The sequence below is a fragment of the Rhinolophus ferrumequinum genome, chromosome 27, assembly GCF_004115265.2.
Source record: "Rhinolophus ferrumequinum isolate MPI-CBG mRhiFer1 chromosome 27, mRhiFer1_v1.p, whole genome shotgun sequence".
Taxonomy (NCBI): domain Eukaryota; kingdom Metazoa; phylum Chordata; class Mammalia; order Chiroptera; family Rhinolophidae; genus Rhinolophus; species Rhinolophus ferrumequinum.
The window spans coordinates 10,830,756-10,853,956 of record NC_046310.1 but is presented as its reverse complement, the minus strand read 5'-3'; the positions used below and the strand labels follow the sequence as shown (position 1 = coordinate 10,853,956).

General features: G+C 36.7%; 1 protein-coding gene across 1 annotated transcript in view; it reads right to left on the bottom strand.

Moving 5' to 3' along the window:
* IARS2 (isoleucyl-tRNA synthetase 2, mitochondrial) overlaps positions 1-21,806 on the bottom strand; it is a 31,353-nt gene extending 9,547 nt beyond the window's left edge. Inside the window, exons 1-14 of the mRNA XM_033099344.1 lie at positions 21,427-21,806; positions 20,046-20,168; positions 17,093-17,252; positions 16,104-16,252; positions 15,965-16,014; positions 15,777-15,886; positions 15,604-15,694; positions 15,155-15,270; positions 14,609-14,778; positions 13,795-13,885; positions 12,388-12,539; positions 10,211-10,371; positions 1,625-1,727; positions 902-995 (exon numbers count right to left, since the gene is read on the bottom strand). Of these exons, the coding sequence (XP_032955235.1) occupies positions 902-995; positions 1,625-1,727; positions 10,211-10,371; positions 12,388-12,539; positions 13,795-13,885; positions 14,609-14,778; positions 15,155-15,270; positions 15,604-15,694; positions 15,777-15,886; positions 15,965-16,014; positions 16,104-16,252; positions 17,093-17,252; positions 20,046-20,168; positions 21,427-21,693 (1,837 nt within the window). The 5' untranslated portion in view covers positions 21,694-21,806. The remainder of the gene's footprint in view (positions 1-901; positions 996-1,624; positions 1,728-10,210; positions 10,372-12,387; positions 12,540-13,794; positions 13,886-14,608; positions 14,779-15,154; positions 15,271-15,603; positions 15,695-15,776; positions 15,887-15,964; positions 16,015-16,103; positions 16,253-17,092; positions 17,253-20,045; positions 20,169-21,426) is intronic.
* Positions 21,807-23,201: the final 1,395 nt, after the last annotated feature.

Here is a 23,201-nt window from a genome sequence, read left to right as displayed (position 1 = left end):
CAAGGGAACGTGAGGACAGGCCCTTTCAATCCCTTTAACACTGGCCAGATGCAGAGACAATCTGTTTTCCCCACATTCTCTTGCTCCAGAGAGCAAACGGGATCTGTTGGGCCAAAGTCGGCCCTCAGTCGCAGTGCAAGGAACTGTCTGATCCATCCTCACTTCCCTGCCACCTCATCCCTGTCTCTACCCTCGGTGAGGACCAGCCACACTCTTCATTTTACTTCTGACTTTTCAGTTAGTATCCTCAGTGACACTTCTTCTCAAGCATCTAATCACATCCTCGCATGTGCCTTCTCCTACTACTCCCTTCTAGTTCCTGCTGAATCTCTCCTTTCCCTTAGCCAATGAGGCAAACACTTACCTGATGAGTAAGTATAATATTAGTCAGTTGTCTTGTACCGGGCGGGGAAGGGGCTGTGAAAAGGCAATGAAGTGTAGAAGAAGGAGAACTGAAAATCAGGGTACCTGAGTTCTGGTCTGACACTAAATTATGTGACCATCACCTATTTTGCCATCATCTATTTTAATTCAATCTCATTCCCTCTTCTGAAAAATGCTGGGGGTCAAATTAGTTCAGTGATTCCAAACTTTGTTTTACAGAACTGGGTGCCTTGAGGTTGCCAGGGGGGCCAAGGAGGTTAAGAGGAGGGAGAACAGTCCCACTTTTATCTAACGTATTGTGGTTCTATATAAAATTTCATTTGGAAAAACAAAAGTTTAGAAATCATTGGACTAAATGATCTGCAAAGGTCCATTTACATTAGAGCAGGAGGTCTTCCAAATAAAGCAAAAAAAAAAAAAAAAAATTTTTTTTTTTTTGAGTATAGGTTTTTTTCTAAGTAACGTCATGTATTTCCAAAACTGCTTAACTGGTAAATAAACTATTATTTAAAATTACCTGGAAGAATGTGAGACCAGGAAGTTCCACTATCAAACCAGATATCCAAAATATCCTGACCAGGCACGTACTCCAAGGCGTCAGGACCACCGACCTAGTAAGACCATGTAAAAGCATTTTAATTATGTGAGATGTACACAATAAATACCCAAAAAAGTCTTGAGGAAATGAAATACTTACAACCATTAAATTCACATTTTAAGGTAAATTGTAAAACATGTAAAAATATTTCACAATTAAGTACGATGGACTCATTTACATGCAGACATGACTGTGGCCACTTTATGTTTCATTACACATTTCTTAGTGTAAACATAAACTGTTTATTTTCTTAAAATTATCTTCCAGTGTGGATTTTTTGGTGTATAATATGGTCGGTTAACTCTAATTCAGATCCCACCACCAAGTCCTGACGTACCCATGTTAGTTAGTATGCACTGTTCTCTCAGAGTCACAACTGTACCTACTTAGTCAACCAAGTCAGTTAAAATTTTGTCCCTCAATGAGAACAAATAACCCTCACACTCCACTGCTACATTAACTACCAAGCTTCTCTAGCTAAACAAAAGAGTCTGCTCTCAAAGTGCACTGGTGCTCATGTATGGTGAAAAAACTCATTAGCTGTACATGATAATGTAGTTACTTTAACTCCCAAGAATCCCATCTGTCATTATTAGGTCATACAATGCACACAAAGGCTGTTAAATACAAGTAGAAACTGACCTGAGATAAGACTTCTTTTGGAAGGAGTTGCTCAGGGGGAAGAGTCCACCAGATATCACTGCCATGTTGTTCCACTAGTTTAATAATATGCTCGACGGTTTGGCTATTTTGTGTGGGGGGGGAGGGCAAGCAGAATTGTTCAATTAAGCATTGTGATTACCACCAAACATTTTAAAAACAGTAATATTTTTTCCTTTCTGCAGGATATTTTTCCCTATCTTCCCCCCCAAACTTTAGTGGTATCTTCAATTACTTGCTTACTTGGCTGCTGCTATCGTCTGTGATTCAATATAAATAGTATCAGTATATCTCAAAAATGAAATAAATCTTACGTATCCCTTAAAAGAAGAAAAATGACTTCTCCTGACATCCCTGTTTCAGTTACTGATTTCCCTATTTCTAGCAATCTATTTTCTATTCAGGTACCTATATTCAAAACCTCCTAATTACGTCACACCTCCAATTTCTGCCCAAATTAAACCAGCACAATCTGACAGTACCACCTCCGAAACTGGCTCTTGTTCTCACTAACACTTATTAGTCCAACTTCACTGTTTCCATCCCAGACTGACACCAATGGTTTGACTTGTCCCCAACGCGCATCTCTTTAATTTGAAAACACAAGTCTGAGAGAAGTACATTCCCAAAACTGCTTTTATCACACCAATTCCCTCTCAAAATCTTCCAGTGTCCCCATCCCTGCTTACAGGATTGAGTCCACATCCATCTGCCCAAGAGCAAAGCCACAGTGGGACCCAGCCTTTGACAACAGATACCCAGGCTTACAGCCTGACTGCCACTTTTTATATATACATGACCACGCACAAGCTCTACATTCTTCTCTAAGTCTCGGTTATTGTCCAGTTCATTTGTTCAAAAATATTTACTAAGCACCTCCAACGTCTTGGACACTCTTCTCGGCCCTGGAGACAAGATTCCTGCCCTAATGGAACTTACATTTTAGTGATCCTAGATGTTTCCCTTAGAACGACTGCACACTAAATGAGATGATTCATGTAAAACTTAGCTCATGGCCTAACACAACAGAAAGTCAATAAATGTGTATCAATTGACCGTATCATTGGGAAAATAACAGTTATAAATTATTTGAAAATTACACCCACGGGGAAATTTATACTCAATTTTCTCACAGGAACAGCGTACTTTTAATTTATTACCACAGCTTTATTGACATTACAACTTCCTCTAGTTGTTCTCAATTGAGTCAGTTGATATAATGGTCAAACGCATGGTCCCTAGAGCCAGACGGCTTTGGTTTAATTAATTTGGTTTAATTCCTGGCTCTATCACTTTCTAGCTGTGTGACCCTGGGCAAAGCACTTAACATTTCCGTACCCGGGTTTGTAAAATGCAAATAACCGTATCATTAAGCGAGCTATTACAGATGTTAATCAAGCTTATATATATAATGCCTAGAACAATGTCTGGCACCCATTACTAAGACTTATGTAAGCATTATTCAAACATTCTCTGAAGTCAGCTAAATTTTTGACAGTTAATTTTGTTAACCAATTTCCAAAACACATACTTTTGTTAATATTTAAATTAGTTAAAATACCATGTTTCCCCGAAAATAAGACTGGGTCTTATACCGTTATTTCCCCGAAAATAAGACCAGGTCTTATATTAATTTTTGCTCCAAAATATGCATTAGGGCGTATTTTCAGGGGATGTCTTATTTTTTCATGTACAACAATCTACATTTATTCAAATACAATCATGTCATCTTCTCCTGGAACATCGTCATAACGTACTAAATGCATCCATCTGGCTGACGATCTTAACGGGGGTTTATTTTCGGGGTAGGTCCTATTTTCGGGGAAACACGATACTAAAACCAAATTTGTATTATCCTTCTTTCTACCACTCCATTAATAACTTTAGGTCCATGAGTCGATGAAAATGGAAAGAGTAATGCATAGGAAAAAGCTTTAAATTCTCAATCTGGATCTGCTTATTAATCACGACTGTGTAGGGCAAATCATTTAACCTCTCTGGGTCTGATAATTCACAGATAAACTGAAGTGTTTATTAAAAAAACTTGTGGGAAGCAAAAATCACATGGGTATTATAAATTAAATATGCTCTACACATTGAAATTTGAAATACCTTACCATAGCAAAATATCACTAAACTTGTATACTATGATGTATAGATTGAAAAATATAATGCTACCAGCACCTATTTTGAAGAAATTATAAATAATAAGAATGTTAAAATGGGCATAAGTCCATATTTCTAATACAATCACACATTTTAGATGGACTTTAACAGTAAAGATAAACTCGTAATGAGACCATAAAACTTTGTGCAACAACTAGCTATTTATATGACTATTTCGTTACTTATTACCATTTTATGCAGTTTGCACAGAACACTTTATCAGTTAAGAAAATATGAATATACTATAATAGAAAATCTGAATAAATCTAATCCTCCTACCCTAGACCTAATGCTATTACACTAAAAGGACCAAAAAAGAGAAAAATACTAGCAAAGTACATTTATACACACACAATTACAGTAGACAGGCTATTCATATTAAGTATGAAATTTTCCTCAAAAAGAAGGGTTCTAAAAATGAGTGCCATTTTGCCTTTTTATTTTTACAATATTATCATTAGATTGCAATTTTAGGTAGACAGTAAAATAAAATAGCAAAACAGTCTAAAATGTGTTAGAAATAATCAGATAAAAAAATAATACAAAAGTAAACGCAAATGGTTCAAATTTCATATTAATTTAGAAAATAAGGTAGAAATATTAGGACTAATTTTACTATTACTCAAAATGAAAGCATTTATGTATACACCACACTTTACACTTTTCAAAGTACTTTACAAGCACTCTAACTGGATTCACAGAAGCTCTTGACAAACTGTCTTGTGCTTCCAGATTCCTTAACAATCATGAGCTTAAGCAAGTAACACAATTAAATGCAGGCCTTGAGATTGTGTCTCCTAAATCATGGTTCAAAGCTGTTTTTACTTCTCCATTCAGCCTCTCTAACCGGGAACTTCGTACTCCTCGTCTCTTGGATTTCCTAAGCAAAGGCAAAAAGACTTATTGCCCAAGCTTAATGAAACCGTGACCCCGAGATGAAGGCGGGCACCAGGGAATCTCAGATTACTGCTGACAGAACAAGCACCAAGTACAAAAACCGGAGTCTACCTGCCCCTGTTGGATACTGACAGGAATATGTCGTATTATGTTTCTGAGCTTCAGTTTCTAGGAACACTCGGAAAAGCTGTGAGGAAAAAGTCTACGAGAAAAATTTTATACTTATAAAAAGAAAAAGTGCTGATGTTTTTTGGTCAGTAACTTACAACTAGATGTATTTACATGTAATCCATTTTAGAATGCCAAATTCAATTCTAATGACAGTTACTTTTTATATCCCTAAATACCGTGTTTCCCCGAAAATAAGACCAGGTCTTATATTAATTTTTGCTCCAAAAGATGCATTAGGGCTTATGTTCAGGGGATGTCATCCTGAAAAATCATGCTAGGGCTTATTTTCCGGTTAGGTCTTATTTTCGGGGAAACATGGTAGTAGATAATTCTATGAAGGTTTAGTATTATATTTTAAGTATTACTGAACTATACTCAAGTATCTTACTGAGTCTATAACTAAAACTACCAAACAACAAAGAAAGATTCCAATGCAACTTCCCCACCAAGTTTGGCCAACCACCTCTTCTTGACAAACCAAAATTCAACTTTTAATGGCTACATTTTCTCAGTACTATTTTGAGATCTTAGACAAGTATGTTACTTAAGTTTTGAGATGAAAAATTTAAAAACAGAGCTTTAAAAATAAAACTTGCAATAAAAATAAACACACACGACCTACAAACTCTTGAGGTTTCCTGGATTCCAAATAAGGATAAATTTAATATTCAAAATCTGAAAAGATAATTTGGAAAAAAATACAAGTAAAGGCTGCACAAGTACTCAGTTGGAAAAAAATACAAGTAAAGGCTGCACAAGTACTCAAAAGTTACTCATTATAGCACTGCAGCAGTGCTATAATATTTGCCTAGAAACAGGCAAATATCGGATGGGGCTACATTTACTTGATTTTCATACACCGGAACGAGGCAACCATTAAGAACTGAGCTACCATTTTAATGGCTGTCAATTCATTCTTTCAAAATTGACTTAAATTATTTCTTCTCTTTCATATCCTTTTTCCTTTATAAACACTGTATTAGATATCTTTCCATATATACCTTTGTACGAGACATTAGTTCTTTTATTTCCCTAGGATAAATATTTAGAAGTACAATTTTTTATAACAAAACTGAGATCACACTTTAAAATTTTTCAAAGCAATTTTGTAGGCATTTCTTAGTGATATTAAATATTTTTCAGAAAAAACTAAAAGAAAGAAGTCAACATCTATCTTGGGAACTTTAAGAATTTTCTGCCTTTATTTTGTTAATAATATCCTATACTTAATACAGTTAACTTATAACCTAAAGATCAGTGTAAATTACTGTTGATTAAGTGGGTGAAACCACTTATCACTACATAATCTATATGCTTCCATTTTAATGCTGTATTTCATAAAGCAATAAGTCCATCGTAAAACTTTGTACTTTACGCAAGAGCCTTATCTAAACTCATGCACTACGTGCCCCTATGTTTCAATCAGTGAAAATTCACTAGGTAATATGAGCAACTACAGCACCAACCAATCATTTTGGACTTTGACATCAGCTGGGCTGAAGGCTTATTTAGCGGCTACTGGAAATTAAGCAGCATTGGGATTACTAGGTAACGAAGAAACTGCTGCTCTGTGTTTTGTCTCTATAAAAGCAAAAACATTCAGGATTGTAAGACAACTTTTCTTCTGCAAGTTACTGGAATAAGAAGGAGGTAAGAGGCTATATGTTTCATATTTATTTACTAAATTTATTTACTAAATTTAATACTAGAACAGAATGAAATTTGAGGAGGACACTATTTTTAATTACTATTTTTAATTTAATGCCATATTTATGTTTTAAAGGCGACAGGAAATGATTTTGAAGAAACTTTATTTAATGAACACTATAAATTTTTTTCACCAAAAGGTCATTAGTTATTAATCGGAGCAAAAAACTGAGATAGCTATAGCGTACCCTCAAGTTAAACTGGAAATTTCTTGCCTGTTTCTAGTAAACTTCTCATAATACCCAGAAATCAGGAGCCAAGTTCCCTAAGTGCATGCTAACTATTGTATTAATATTGTCAAATTAATTACAGTAATCTGAAATGAAAGAAGTTTACCTAACAACTTCTTTTCCTTCCTAGACAGCAAGTGGTTCTATATTTTATCTTTTTTATGCTAAAAAGTATTTATTTTGTCTTTATTAACCAGGAATAGATTTCCACCTAAATTATAATGGCATTAGATTACAGATTCCGAAAATGATCAATGATGTTAAAGACAGAAATGGAATTATTTCTTGAGAAAAATACAAATATGAATATAAAGTGTCAATGAGAACATTAATTCAAATCAAAATTAAACATTAGTGTTTCAAATATGCCAGTCTCTAAAAGTATTTCGAACATGAAATAAATGAAGATTTCTTCTAAGAATGAAGTGTACTTAAGAGATCTATAGACTTTCATCAAGAAAAGCTGAAGGACTCTTAACATACTTAATGGAATTATCAAGTGTAACAGCAACTCCATGTGGACTGTGTACCAATTTCCAGTGGAGATGTTGTTACTTTTGATGGTCACCAACTCGCTGCAACAGAAAAGCATATCCAAAGATGGAAAAACAGGATCACTTGATTCTCATGTAAGTAAGGAAAAAAGATAACCTGTCGTGCTATCTTCAAAAGTGTGACACGTAATGATGAATTAACATCCATTTTCTTAAATCAAGTGTTTTGTCACATAAAATACCCAACAATGGAAGGAGATTAGTCAACATTAAGAAATGGTGTTGGAGGTCATAGGATGTGACCCTTGAACTGGACCCAGGCAATTGAAAGTTCTTCACCCACTGCCTTGTCCTTGGAATGTGTGTTCTGCTTGCTTTCCCTCTGCTAGAAACGGCCCAATGTCACAGCCTTGAGACAGTAAGGTGTTGAGACCCTCTGGATGGTACATGTGACTGAAGGCCTCTATTATACACTTTAAGATTCTGGCAGGCAGGTGCAGAGATCTACTCATCTGGTGACCGCCTCAGACAAATCTTGTAAGTAACGTTCCCTTACTTATTAACACTGTCACCTACCAAACTGGAGTCCTCTACCCTCTGCGTATGGGGCCAAGTTGGGAACTAACAAATGGTGTACAGGAGAATGACCTATGAATTGACAGACAATATGGCTAACTGTGTCTGTCATTTCTATAGGCCAATATTCTGTATATCTCTGCTTCTTCAAAATCAGAAACTAACAAACACCATGCAAGCAACACAAGAATCTGTAACACAACTATGTATTAACTACTAATAAAACATAAATGATACCTAATGAATATCTGCTTGTGTTTTTCTAATAAAGCTCACATTTATTTCGTCTAGCTTAAGTAAATCAATCAACCTATGTACCACTTTGCTGTCATGATTAAATAATGATCAAATGAACCTGTTTGCTCTACTTACTAATATATACACATATGGTCTACCTCAATCAATTCAAGGAAATTCCCTAAAAAACTTGTTCTCTTAATACTGAAAAGAATGAGAAACAGTGACAGTGGCCTACAAAAGACATTGCTTTAAAGAAAACTCTCCAGTGTGGAATTTTAAACAATACTTGTGTATTTCTCTCAACTTTAATTCTTAATACAGGTATCAAGATATTAGCAGTTTATATCTGATCAAGTGTTCAATGAAAAAAAAAAAAGCACCAATACTTAGGCCAAAGCGTCTTGGCTCCAAATTGTAATAAAATTGAAATAGCCTTACAATGACTTCCTGGTCCCTAGAATCTAGTTTCTTTTCCTAAAACATACTCTTATTCCTCATGCCAACTTAAAAATGTAAATTCCTTAAGTCAGTATTCAAGTCTCACTACAGTTTGCCCGAAACAATCTTTCTTAATGTTTATCTTTCTGAAATTCCGCTCATATGCCCTACAGCTCATTATGTTCCTATACACGTTATGCTTCCCCCTCCAGGTTTTCTCTCCTGCTGATCCCAGTACTGCCCCCAATTACCTAATCGCAAGGCTCTACTCAAATACCACATCCTCTGGGAATGAAGCAAATGAGCTGTTTTATGGTTCAGTATTTGCCCAAGGTATAGCTTCTTGTTTTCCTTTTGAGCCAAGCTGCCAGAAAGGGTCAGATCACCAGAAAAGTAGTGACACAGCCCAATAGTGATGCAAACCGTATTTCAAATTGAAAAGGAACTTCCACACAAATGATACTAAGTACTACCTAATATGAGGCTATAAGTGATTAAAACAAAACAAAACAAAACAAAACTATCCATTTTAATCAAACATTTAAAAAAATTCTAAATACATGTTCTCATAAAAGGACCACCTAAAGAAATACTGATACTGTTGACAACAAAAAGTAGAAACTTTAAAAAAAAAAAAGATAAGAAACCCGAGGTAGGGACATTCAACTCTACATCTTCAGTTTCTTGAAGTCCCCATGACTAGATGGTCTCCATGCCCTCAAAACCCTTCCTGGATCCTCAACTAATAAAATGTGAAAACACTTAGCAAAATGTGCTCAAACTCTTTACTCAGGTTAAAGCATAATTTAGTAAAAATTCCATTAACCAAATTAAAACAAAATTACTGAAACAAAATGAAAGCCTAGGATGTATTCCGAAGAGGAGTGATTAATATTTCCATTTCCACATCTGTTAGTAACAGCAACAATACCGAAACCCTCCCGAATTTACTAGAAGATAAACAAGCTAGACTACCACCTCATTAAGAACAGTGGTGACCACATCAGTTTGTTCACTGCTTCAAAGGAACTCGTGTCTGCATTGGGAAAAAAATTTTCTTTTCACAGTATAAGCTTTTCTACTCTGAACTGTTAACTATGTCCATGTATTATCTTTGCAAATTAAAAAAAAAAAAAGGAAAAAAAAGTTGGGAATGTAATCACCACTGCAATAAATGTAACTTTATACATTTAAATATATTATAGTCTCTTAAATTCTAAACCATCTAAACAATGACATAATGCCATTTCTACTGAAAGGGACAGATAGTAGACTCAGAGTTAAGAGAGTGACTCTAATTCCTAAAGAAAAATTACACACTGGGATTCCCCCACTAAATACTATTTATTTTTGGATTCCTGATACCTTATCGGGCAAAATGCTAGGCACACAGGAACAATGAATTCCCATTAAAAAAAAAAAAAGTCAGAGCCTTTGCTTCTAAGTATCAATACCAAAAAAACATAGTTGTCAAAATTTCAATCATATGAAAGGATCTTTTAGAAATTTACATTTTTATTCCCTCCTGCAAAAGATCATTTTAGAATGTTTTATGTAACATATCAGTTCTCAAAAGTCCACTATTTTTCGATTTTTAAAGACTATACAACTTGCTTTAAAATGTTGAAAAATTTTAGAAAGAGTTCTACCTGTTGATCAAGAATTCATCTTTTGTCTTATGATGAAACACAGGAATTGGAACACCCCAAACTCTTTGCCTTGATATACACCAATATGGCCGCCTGTCCATCATTTCAACCATGGCATTCAGGGCTGATCCAGGAATAAATTTCACTTTTTTTAACAATTCCTGCAATTGATTCACAAATCAAGTCCAGTGAGAGAAAGCAGAACAAATTTTCTAGAACTGTCACTATGTACCCTAGTACAGTTCTTTATTTCAGATGTTTATTCTTATTCACATATCCTCCCGACCACCTCCCCCACACAAAAAAATCTTAAAAAACTAGATTCCAGAGCAAAGTTAAAACGGCCACAAAGGACCTAAGAAATAACATCAAGAGCAGGCATCATCACCTTTAGAGGATGTGACAAAAGATTTTATACCAATTTCCAAGCACCCTAGATCAAAACTGGTAATAACAAGTTGGTAGAAATATTATACTTCATTGAACTACAGTTAAAAATCAATTCAAACTTGACTTCAACATTTGTTATAAAAATGCTTAAAAAAATAAGCTACTGTCATTGGTTGAAAAATAAGGATTACAGTATAACCCAATTTTACATAGAATGGTTTAAAACATAAAAAACACTTTCTCAGAATAAGTTACCTGCTATTTATGTACCATCTCTCAAGAACCCTCCCTCCCTCCACCCCACAAGCTGTAAACTACTAGCATTTGATTTCAGTTCATTTGTCAGTTACCAAAAGATACAATATATAGCAAAAATGTTTGGTAAAAATCTCAAAAAAGGCCAAAGTATGCTAACTTCATTTTTTTTTTTAAATCTTTCTGTCCATTAGTAAGAGCATTTTTATATTTTTAGTTTCATGTTTAGTTTCCTCACTTACCTGAACTACCAGAACCCACCCGGCCCCCAAAACCATTTGTAGCACCACCTACTGGCAGAATGGCAACATCTGCAATCTAAAAAATGGGAATACTGATGGGTATTTGATTTTGTTAAGGAAGAATGATTAGTTTTTAAGGTGGTGATAATGGCATTGGAATTATGTTTTAGAGTCTTTATTTTTCAGTAATATATACTGACGTATTTACGGGAGAAATAATGCCTGAAATTTGCTTCCAAATAATCAAATGGGTAGGGAGTAAAAAAAGAATGGTAGGAGGGGTGTAGATAAAACCAAAATTGTCCAGAAATTGATTATTGTTGAAGTTGGGTGATAGAAATATGGAAGTACATCACTATTCTATTTCTGCAAAGAGCAACTGAAAATAGTATATAAAGACATTAAAAAAATATTTGGCTTCACCATACTACATCAGACTTGGATATTCTGAAGCCATCTTTGCAGAGCTGGAAGTTACAAATTTTAACATTTACCAATAAGTAAAACAGGCTTCACTGGAATGCAAAACACAAACACCAGTCCGTATCACAGCTGTCCACTCCACAGGAATACAGAAAAGGTAAATTGCTACGTATAGCTTTGGCAAGGGCCCCACACTGCCAGGGCAACAAATGAACATATTACAAAATATGGTAATATGTTAGATGCAAGCTATAAAGCAAAATGTCTGTATATTCAGCCTGGTTACTAAATATTTATTTGAGCTCTTTCATTCAACAGAATCAAGTTGTTTGTGAGATACACACACTAATACGCACACATACTGAATGAAAGAGCTCAAATATTAATATTCAGAACACCAGTTATAAAGTGTTCATTAACACAATGCAACAATTTTCAAATGGATTGCAATGTCAATCTTAAGGAAGCCAAGGGTTTTAAAAGCGTTGTTTGAATGCTTATGTGCCAGACTACTGTTCTGGAAACTTGCATTCACTTACTCCGTGAGGTAAGCATTATTACCACCCTTACACAGATGAGGCAACACATTCTGAGGGGGTTAAACAACTTGCCAAACTCGGTCCTGTCCTAATTCTGTACTCCCACTACACTAGGCAGGAAATTTGGGCAAGTCCCTGAACCCCTGGAAGCCTCATTTTCCGCATGTGTATAAATGAAGGAATGGAAATCCAAGTTCCTTCCAGATCTAAAATTCTACTATTTTACGAGCAACCTTTTCTATTCCCTAAACCCACCTCAAGCTCATATGCAACCCTTCCCCACTGAGGACATGAAAACCCAAAGCTTGTAGTAGGATGTCTTTTATACCTTGGCTGTAGACTTAAGATCCGTGATATTGATAAACCACTGCTTGCTGGCACGAATCACCACTGGTTTCTTAGTCCTCCAGTCATAGGGATAGCTGTGTACCACGTTTTCCTCTTTCAACAAAGTCTTTGCGGCCTGAAGCATCTTTATAACTTTTTTAAAAAAAAAATCCATAACAATTTACATTAGACATAATTAAAAAGTACTACGAAAATCCTAGGAACTCTCTAACCTCCCGGGGAGTGTACTCCATCTGGTGCAGTCAGTAAGAGTAGCCACCGAGTAGGTATCAAAGACATTAACCTGGGAATCTCCTGGCAAGAAATGCAGGGACTGTAAAACCTTAGTCGGAATCCAAATTATGCCACTCCCACGGCTCTTCACTTCGGAGATGAACAGGATATAGTTAGAATTCTACATTCGAAATCGAGTCATAATCTTTCATACCATCACTCTTAAAATGGTCTCCAGGTATTCCAGAAGGAACCAGATATAGTGGGTTGAATTTGGTCTCAGAAATAAGGTATGTTCAAGTCCTAACCCCTAGTACATGAGAATGTGACCTTATTTGGAAATAGGGTCTTTGTAGATATATTTAAGATGAGGTCACACTGGATTACAGTGGGTCCTAAATCCAATGACCGGTGTCCTTCTAAGAAGAGGAGAGGACACAGGGACACACGAGCAAAGAAGGACCTGTGACAATGGAGGCAGCGACTGGAGCCGCACAGCTGTAAACCAGGGAATGGTTTAGAAACCAAGGGTTCCCAGGAACCACCCGAAGCTTGGAAGAGGCAGGAAAGATTCTTCCCAGAGCTCTCAGGGGGAGCATGGCCCTGCCCACACCAATCCAGACTTCCAGCCTCCAGAACTGTTGTTTCCAGCCACAAATTCACGGTAATTTGTTTTAGTGGCCTTGGGAAACTAATCCACCACTAGCCTTAGTCTTCAGTGTGGGCAAAGAAAGGTTTTCACAGCACCTGGTCCCTGGATCCGTATTCACAGAAAGGCAGAAAGACAACTAAAGACTGAAGATCGTCATAGTAAACCAGGTCATGTGGGTCCGTGATTGACAAGGGTTACAAAAGGCTCAGGAGTGTCTGATTCACAGTCACCTTCTAGCCCCAGGCTGAGTTTAGCCTCCAGCAAACCTATACTGGTGATGATTATCTCTAGCTCTGAACAACATCACTCCCAGCTGAATGCCCTGATCTGCTTAAACGGAGCAACTTCAAAGCAAAAGATGAAAGGGTCCCAAACTCTATTTCAAACATGTGGCAAAATAAAATATAATTTTAGCTTATTGTTTCTGTTGAAAGTATAAGATGGGAGAATAGCTAGTAAAGGTTACTGCTGACTGCTTTTCAGAAAAAATATATTCATGGCAGCGACATAGACAACACTTACCCACATCTGTTCCCTCTTCAAGGACTGCCTTATTGTGAAGGTCAGGACCCGCCACCGCTGTGAAAACCCCATGTTCATCCACCAAACAATCCTACAAAGTGTCATTTTGAACCATTAAAGTATCAAGACATTTTGTCTTATGACAATATCTGGCCAAACAATATATATATATAAAACATCTCCGTTTAGACTAGTCTTCCACGACACGGAAAATGTGGGTAGGTACATCTTTTCAGTTAAAAGGAATTTGTAAATTTATACATTTAAATCACCAAAGGCAAAAATGTCTTATTAAAGCATGTACCTGAAGTCTAAAAACAAAAAGTAAACTATATTAAAACCATCTTTAATTGGGTGTCTTTTAAGGTACAGATCTATGACAACATACATACATTGTGGTGACTAAGACCTGTAACTAAATGGAAAAACTTGCTAAGTCATTGATGTGTCTAAAATAAATTTAGAGAGGACTGTTTTGGTTTTTAAAAAAATAACTATACTTTTCAACGAGTAAAACTAGTAAAATCCACTTGCCAGTCTTCAGGGACTAAAAGCAATTGTCTATGTGATTTAATACTTGAAAGAAAAAAACTGCCCCCATTTAACAAATATTCTTCAGTGTTAACTTTGGGCTGATAATTTTGTTAATTCTAGGAAATCTTTCTCAATTAGTATGAATTAACGAGGCTTTAGTATATTGCACGAACCTAAGCATTTCACAATTATGACAAAAATAATTTATTATCAAAACATAAAGATGTTAGATTTATCACTTGAATTCTACAAAAGCAATGATTAGAAAGAGAAAGGGTACCGTGGGCAGGTTGTGCTGCGAAGCTACACTGTAGTCTTCCATGCCATGAGCCGGGGCTGTGTGAACCAGTCCTGTTCCTTTGGTCATGGTCACGTGATTTGCAGGTAAAAGAGGAGAGATTTTATCAGGCATTAAAGGATGAGCACAAGTACCATTTTCCAAATCTGCACCTGTGGGGAAAGAAAACCACAATTAAGAATCCTTTCATACGGCAGTCCTTTAAGAACAGCTATTTGGATAAATAAATATTTTCAAGTATATTTGTACATTCTACACTATACAAAGGCCATTTGTCCAATTTTACATTGGATATTTGCCAGAAAGATTTTTTTATCTTTTGTGCCTTTGTCAATGTTCATATTTTTCTATACTCCTATCATGTTTAATATATGATCTCCTTCACTGCAATCAACATAAAATAGGTTCCAGAAAGGCAGAAGCCACATCTGTTCTGATTCAGAATGAGCAATGTTCAGCAAACTACTGAACTCAAATGAGCCCAATATTTTGATGACTGTGAAGGTCAGAATATCTATAAATTTTCACCTGTAAATGTTGAAATAACCTCAAATGATGTTTTCAATGTAGAAGCAACAGACGTTACTTTATCTGCAGCCAGGATGTAGAGGTCTCCAGATTCGGAACATTTCACAACAGCATATCTAAAATAGAATTTTAGGAGAAAATTACTAGCAATGAAAAAAGAAAAGCCACAGATAGTTTTTCTAAAATGATGTAAAACATTTTCAATGCTAACTTCAAAATCAAAAAAGTGCTATTTTCCAAGGACTGCATCCCTTACATTTCTGTTTTGTTTTCCAAAAAAGGTAGAAACAAGGTCTTAAACGGAATCATCTAAAGCTTAATAAAATCTATATGAACATAATTATAACTCACTAACTTTTAAGAGGATAATCATGAAATAAATTCAAAATAATGCTAATGGAATTAATCCTATTTGTCGATAAAATGAAAAAATGCAATAATACACTTACTTTGCATCTGGCATATAACAAACAGCCTGATTGGCTGGAATTGTCCAAGGCTGTGTGGTCCAGACTAAAACACTAACAGGAGATGAACCATCTGTGAAAATAAAATTTTAAATATGTTAGCAAGTGTTACAATTCCCTAACTTTAATAAACCAAAGCAATGAATAAATTATACCTAGAAGAGATGCCAACTTAGGAGAAGATTTCAAGAGAGGGAATTTTACATATATTGAGCGACTGACATGCTCAGGATTATACTCAAGTTCTGCTTCAGCCAATGCAGTCCTAAGGTTTAAAAACATTAGACATAAGTATCTGGAAAGCTTACAAAAAATTTCTCCTTTATCAAAAACACATAAATACCTCGATGACGGAGACCAAAACACAGGTTTGTAAGATCGATAAATCAAGCCCTATAAAAAGACAAAGAGATTGATTAGATGAAAGCTTGAATTTTCTGCCTTACAATTTAATACACTTGAAGAAAAAAGTACTTCATTACCTTATCATACATTTGGTAGAAAATTCTCAACTGTTGGGCCTCATACTTTCCATCAAATGTATAGTAGCAATTATTCCAATCTGCCATTATTCCCCAACGAATAAAAGCTGATCTTTGTTTCTCAATTGCTGCTTTCGCAAATGATCTAGCTAAAAAAAGAAAAAAAAAGGAAAAAAATGAAGAAAGAATATTTTTGAAAACCAATAAATTCAAATTCTCAAACATGAATTAGCATGTATCTCTCTAAATGCAGGTATTGTACACAATTTAGACCATAAAATTTATTTAACAGGAAAATTATTTTGAAAGGTGTTCAAATTCTAAAATTAACTAGAATTTCAAAAGCTAATATATTTGTTACTATCTTCTGTATTTTCCAGGCTTTATACAATGAACTTACACTTAGAACAAATAAACTACAAAAATTATTCTTCATTATTTTTTAATTTAAGAATAGAGTAATTATTTCATTATACACTAAAAAATTAATCAGTACCTCCAGTCAAAGCCAATAATAAGATGTTTCATAAAGAAGTTAAAAAATCTTCATGATCATATCCAAACAATAGTTTAATATATAAGAATAGAAGATTCCTCCCTGACACAATCTACTAAAGAATCAAATAGATTAACTTAAAATATATTTGCATTTTAAAATGTACTTTTGTTTTTATCACCTGAAATAGGTCAACAGCCTTAGCCAGGAAAGTAAAAACACTGACAAAAATAATAATTCCACAAAATATGAAGACTACATAACTGAAAAATGTACTTGGAAATGCTTACAAATCTTTCCTTCAATCTCTAAACATAAGTTCTCACGAAGGTCAAAACAAAATCTGAATTTTTTGTGACATATCGTGGCTTCCAACAGATCACATTATAACAACAACAAAATACCACAGAAGGTATCTTGAATAAAGCACTGACTTTTCCAAGGCACCAGTGTTTACAAATATCATTTTAAAACAGAAACAGAGATTACTTACCTTTCTCTCTAATTTCCACAGCTGAAAGATTCTGAGCTTTTCCACCGAGTTCTGATAATACTTTTATTTCAATGGGTAACCCATGACAATCCCAGCCGGGCATAAAATGTATTTTGGAACCTCTCATCATATGGTATCGATTGGCTATATCTTTCAAAATCTGCAAAGAAAATGCATACATAAAGCATGTATCCAGCAATTTATATTATCTTCTCCATATCATTTTTAAAAATTGGGACAGCCCAATTTTAAAGAAAGTAACCTACTAAGTCTCTTAATTCAAGTTCTACATAACTATAGGAATAACAGATATTTGAAGTTTTAAAATGCCATTAACCCCCGCAAAATAAATCAAAGAACAAAAGACTTCAAAGTGAAAAACATTATGCCCCAAATTACTACTTTGTTTCTAAAGTTGGAATATGCAAATAAGCAGCTCATACCACCTCTTTAAGAAATAATTTTTACCTTCTAAAAACCAGAGTCAATTACAAAGTTGCTTTACTCTTATGAAAATCATTAATGTAAGTAATTCAATATTATTTACATTTAGCTAAGAAATATTATAGAATCAATGCAGAATTTATAATGCACTCAGACTACTGAAGAGCGTAGTTATTTTCTGTCATTACCAAAACTCTTATAGAACAGTAGGCCTCTTCTAGCTATACTACGTATCTATAACTGATTTACCTTTCTTAGTTCATTTTAGGTACTAGAAGGGAGGAGAGCCTGATTTAAGAACATATTACCATTATAAAATGGAAGACCAAAGGCAAAGGATAGGTTTGATTCCAAGCTCAATTTCCTTCTTCCCAAAAGAAAACACTGTAGTAGTCCAGAAAATTATTTCCTCCTTTCCACATCTATCAAAAGTAGAAAAGATATTACACATTCCTTCCACCCCTTCCCCTACTTAAAACTCTAATTTTCAAACTTCTTTCCAAAGGACAGGAGGGAGCCTTGCGAGCTGGGTGATACTCGCATGACATAAAAATTCATCTAGTTATATGTCTAAGATCTGTACACTTGGGCCGACCCAGTGGCTCAGGTGGTTGGAGCACCGGGCTCCTAACACCGAGGTCCCCGGTTCGATTCCTGCCTGGGCCAGCGAGCTGTGCCCTCCGCAAGGAGAATGAAGTCAATGAGCTGCCGCTGAGCTCCTGGATGGCTCAGTTGGTTGGAGCGCGTCCTCTCAATCACAAGGTTGCCAGTTTGACTCCCGCAAGGGATGGTCGGCTGTGCTCCCTGCAACTAACAACGGCGACTGGACCTGGAGCTGAGCTGCGCCCTCCACAAATAAGACTGAAAGAACAACTTGACTGGGAAAAGTCCCGGAAATACACACTGTTCCCCAATAGAGTCCTGTTCCCCTTCCCCAATAAAATCTTTAAAAAAAAAAAAAAAAAGCTTTGAAAAAAAAAGATCTGTACACTTCACATTAGGGATATCATTGAATTCAATCAATTTATAAATAACCTCCTTCCCACTTAATCCTATGTGAAAATTATTTATTATTAGTTCTTTACCAATAAAATATAAACTCTTTGAAATCAGAGATCCTATCTGTCCTCTTCACAGCAAAAGAAAACAACAAAATGAAAAGGCAACCTACCAAATGGGAAAAAAATATTTGTAAACCATCTATCTGATGAGGAGTTAATATCGAAAAAAATATAAAGAACTCCTACAACTCAACAGCAAAAAAGAAAAAGCAAATAATCCAATTAAAACATTGGCTAAGGCCTTGAACAGACATTTTTCCCCAAAGACATACAAATGGCCAACAAAGACATACAAAGATGCTCAATATCACCTACAATTAGGGAAATGCAAATCAAAACTACAACGAGCTATCAACTCACACCGTCAGAATGGCTATCATCAAAAAGACAAGAAATAACAAGTGTTGGTGAGGATGTGGAGAAGGGAACCCTCGTGCACTGTTGATGGGACTCTCCCCTTCCTTTACTTTTCAGACCAGTCACACTGGCTTCCTCAAACACACCAGGAAAACGCTCACCTCCTGGTCTTGGCACTTGGCTATTCTTTCCCCCCGGGAGCCCCAGCAGCTCCATCCCTGGCTTCTTTGAGGACTTGACACAAATGCCAGCTTTTCAGTGAGGGAGACATCCTAGACCAAGTTAATAAAATCACAAATTGCCCACCTGACCCTCCCGACTGTTCTTCCCTGTTTTTATTTTCCTCCACTATTGTCTTAGTCAGTTTGGGCTGCTGTAACAGAACAGCATAAACTGGGTGGATTAAACAACAGAAATTCATTTCTCACTGTTCTGGAGTCTGTGGAGTCCAAAATCAAGGCACCAGCAAATTCGGCATCTGGTGAGGCCCGCTTTCAGGTTCACAGTCCATCACCTTCTTGCTAGGACCTCATGTGGCATAAGGGAGCTCACAAGGGAGCTTTCTGGGGTCTCTTTGGTAAGGGCACTAATCCCACTGATGACCTAATCACCTCCCAAAGACCCCACCTCCAAATAGCATCACATTAAGGATTAGGTTTCAACATCTGAATTTGGGAGAAGAAAAAAATATTCAGGGTATAGCAAGTATCTAGTATATATTTTATCTTATGGACGTCTTCCATGACTAGAACATAAGCTCCAAAAGGACAAAGCTTACCTTATTTCATTTGCTGCTATTACCAGAGTCTAGAACAACACCTGGCACATACATAGTAGGTGCTCAGTAATTATTTATTGAATAAAATATTTACTAATGTAAAATAACAATAAGCTCAAAGAAAATACCAGCGACGCTATTTTTCACGCAGTACTAACATGGTTTATTGCTGCTTTCTATGAAGACATTCCAGTTTTATGTATTAATACAAATTTATATAGTTGTCATAGTATTAGAATACACTTTCATAAAGTGATTTTAAATAAAGGTTTTTTTCCCCTCAGGTTTTATAAACTTCATTATAATTAATTACCTTATTTAAAGCATGTCCAACATGAGGGTCACCATTTGCATACGGAGGTCCATCATGAAGACAAAATTCTGTCTTAACTTTTCTTTCTCTTTGCCAGGAATAAAGTTCTGAAAATCCACATTTCTGTTTTAAAAGGACAATAATGTCTGAATATCATATAAATATATACTGCTCAATCTTACCATAAATAACAGGCAGCACTTATTTCTTATCTCATTCCAACATATTCAACTCTAAAATACAAATGGTGAGGTTTCCAAAATGCCCATCCAAAATGCCACTCTTCTTTCAAAGCCTTTCAATAAACAGCTTACCCATGGACTTCAGACTGAAGTCTAAGCTCCTTAAAACAGTGACCCTACAAAGGTTTGGTACCATTAAATTCTTGGGCAGTCTCTTCAGCACTCCCCACCCCCAACCCCTCAGTCCTGCCACGCAGAAGGACCCAGAGACAACCAACCCCCAGCCACTCATGTCTAATTCTTGCTTTCCTTTGATCTAAACCCTGGCTACCCTCTAAATCTGGAACTACACTCAGCGCAATCCTACCCCACTTCCTTCAACTGCTTTATGACTTTGCCCAAGTCACTTTGCCCTAATGGGCCTGCTTCCTTATTTTTTTTAAAAAATGTTAACATCCATTTGGTATGAAGACGAAAGAGTAAACATTTGAAACTGTCAGTTCCTGGCATACAGAGGTACTGGATAAAAAAAAAAGAAATTTTAAGGTACTTTAAAAAATTAGATGGCCAAAACAGGTTTGAATGTAGAACTCTGAGGACTATCTGAACATTTAAGCTAACATAGTTGCTTAACCGATACATCCTTAATATCAGGGATTTTAAAGACTCTAGAATTAAAGAAACTAACAAGTGCATCTCTGCACTTAGAAAGTTGTCTAATACAGGAGACAGACGCATCGTTTAGGAAGAGCACTCAGAGAAAGGAAGGACCGCTGCTTTATCCTGCAAACAAGTCATCATGCCAACTAGAGACCTACCAATACCACACAGGTAAGCGTGCACTTGTCCTCATAATCGAATTTTTATTTATATGTGTACATGTTACTTTACTTTTTACAGCCTCCACATTCGACCTCTTTTGTCTGAGCTAAACATGGGACTTACATTTAATACGTGCTGCTATCTGAGCATCGCTTGTTTCCCCTTTAATATTCTGTTCTGGAACCTGCTACCCTTTAGGGACTTACAAGTTTAAGCTTTTAGTCAATAATACTTGAGGGAAGCAGATGGTTTCCACTGATCAGGTCACAAATCCCCCGTCCAAAGGAGCCTGGAGGCCGTGGCCCAGTCCCACCCCACTCCGGGGCGCGCCGGTTTCTCCGCCGAGTCCCCGCGCGGCGCACAGGCGGGGCCCGTACCTGCTGGATCTCCACCTCCATGTCGGGCTGCTGGCGGCCCAGCAGTTTCATGGGGAAGCTGGTCTGGGGCAGCAGCACTGTGTCCCGATACCTGCCATTACTCGAGTTCTGCGGCTGGTTACTGGCCCCGGTGATCGAGCGCACCAAAAGCCCCCTCGTCATCCCACGCCACCCCGGACCACAGGGGAGGCGGAGCGGCCCCCACAAATTCCGGGCCACAGCCAGGGCCGCTGGCCCCGGCCCGCGAGGACACAGCCCCCAACGCATGGAGGGCCAACCCCAGCCTCCCCGTGACAGCCGGATCCTCGGCTCCCGCCCGGGATCTCAGTAACAGGGACCTCAAAAAACACCCCTGAAAGCCGTGCAGGAGTGCGCATGCGCGCGGGACACGGAAGGGGCGGGAAGCACAGCTTTCCCCGAGTCCGCGACAGTATTGCCAGCTCCGGGTCACTGCTGAAGCCGCCGCAGGGCGGGGCTGGCTCCGAGGGGCGGGGCAAGATGTGGCCAGCTGTTGCTGCAGGATGAGATTCCGATTTCCATCAGAGCGCCCCGCCTTTTAAAAAAAATGTGTATTTTTATTTAACCCACTATATCCAAGATATTATCATTTCAACATGTAATTACTATAAAATTATAAATATTTTGCATTTGCTCTTTATAGTAACTCTTCGAAATTTGTTGTGTATTTTACATATACAGCACACCTTGATTTGGAATAGTAACTTGTCAAGTCAACAACCACACGGGGCTAATGGCACTGTTTTAGCGAGCACAAAGTTCATACCAGTATTAGAAATCAACCTAGTTATTTTTCAGATTCCCTCTAACTGTTACGTTTCACTCCTATTCTGCTCTATTTAGTTGTCCAGGTGATCGTAGTTCACCATTATTACCTTTTCATTGTAAGTTTTACCTCTTGGGAACGGTCTTCGTACTCATAACACACAACATCTAGAAGATTTGGCTCACGTAAATTAAAAGACAGATTTTCAAGAAAAGGAAAAGGAAATTTTACATGGAAAGTGATACCGCAAAGTGAGAAGACAAGTGGCAAGTAGTAAGCACTCCATCAATGTCAGCCTTTCGCCAAGCACTGTCCCCAGCTCTTTACCTGGAATAATTCGTTTAATCTTCAAACGCCATGAAGTGAAGACATAACATGCCAAAACGACCGTGTGAGGTGAGGTAGGTAGTATGAATATTCCTATTTTACAGGAAAGGAGACTGAAGCGTGTAGAGTAATTTTCCCAGGATCACACAACTAAGTAACATAGCTGGAATTCAAATCTAGACAGCTGGCTTTCAGTGCCTGTTCGCATAATCACCATTCTATATTGACTCTCCTACACTATACAGCCATACCTCACAGATACTGTGAGTTTGGTTCCAGGCCGTGGTAATAAAGCCAGTCATAATCTTTTTGCTGGTGGAGGGTCTTGCCTTCAGATTGTAAAAAATGCAATATCTGTGATGCGCAATAAAGAGAAGTGCAATAAAACAAGGCATGCCTTTCTCTTTCCACCTGTTGTATTTACAGTCAGTGTTTATCCTTAAACTAATTCATGCCGGCCATACTTGCTATATAATTATATAACTTTATTATACAAATCAACGGATGATTAAAATGGTATGTTTTCTTACCTTTTTTTACAATAAAATGGTTTTACTTAACTCTCTGAGTTATTGTGAAAATCAAATGAGGTTTTGTAGGTAAAAGCCTTCTCAAACTACATAGAACTCCATGTAATAGTAGCTATTTACTGATATTACTCTCT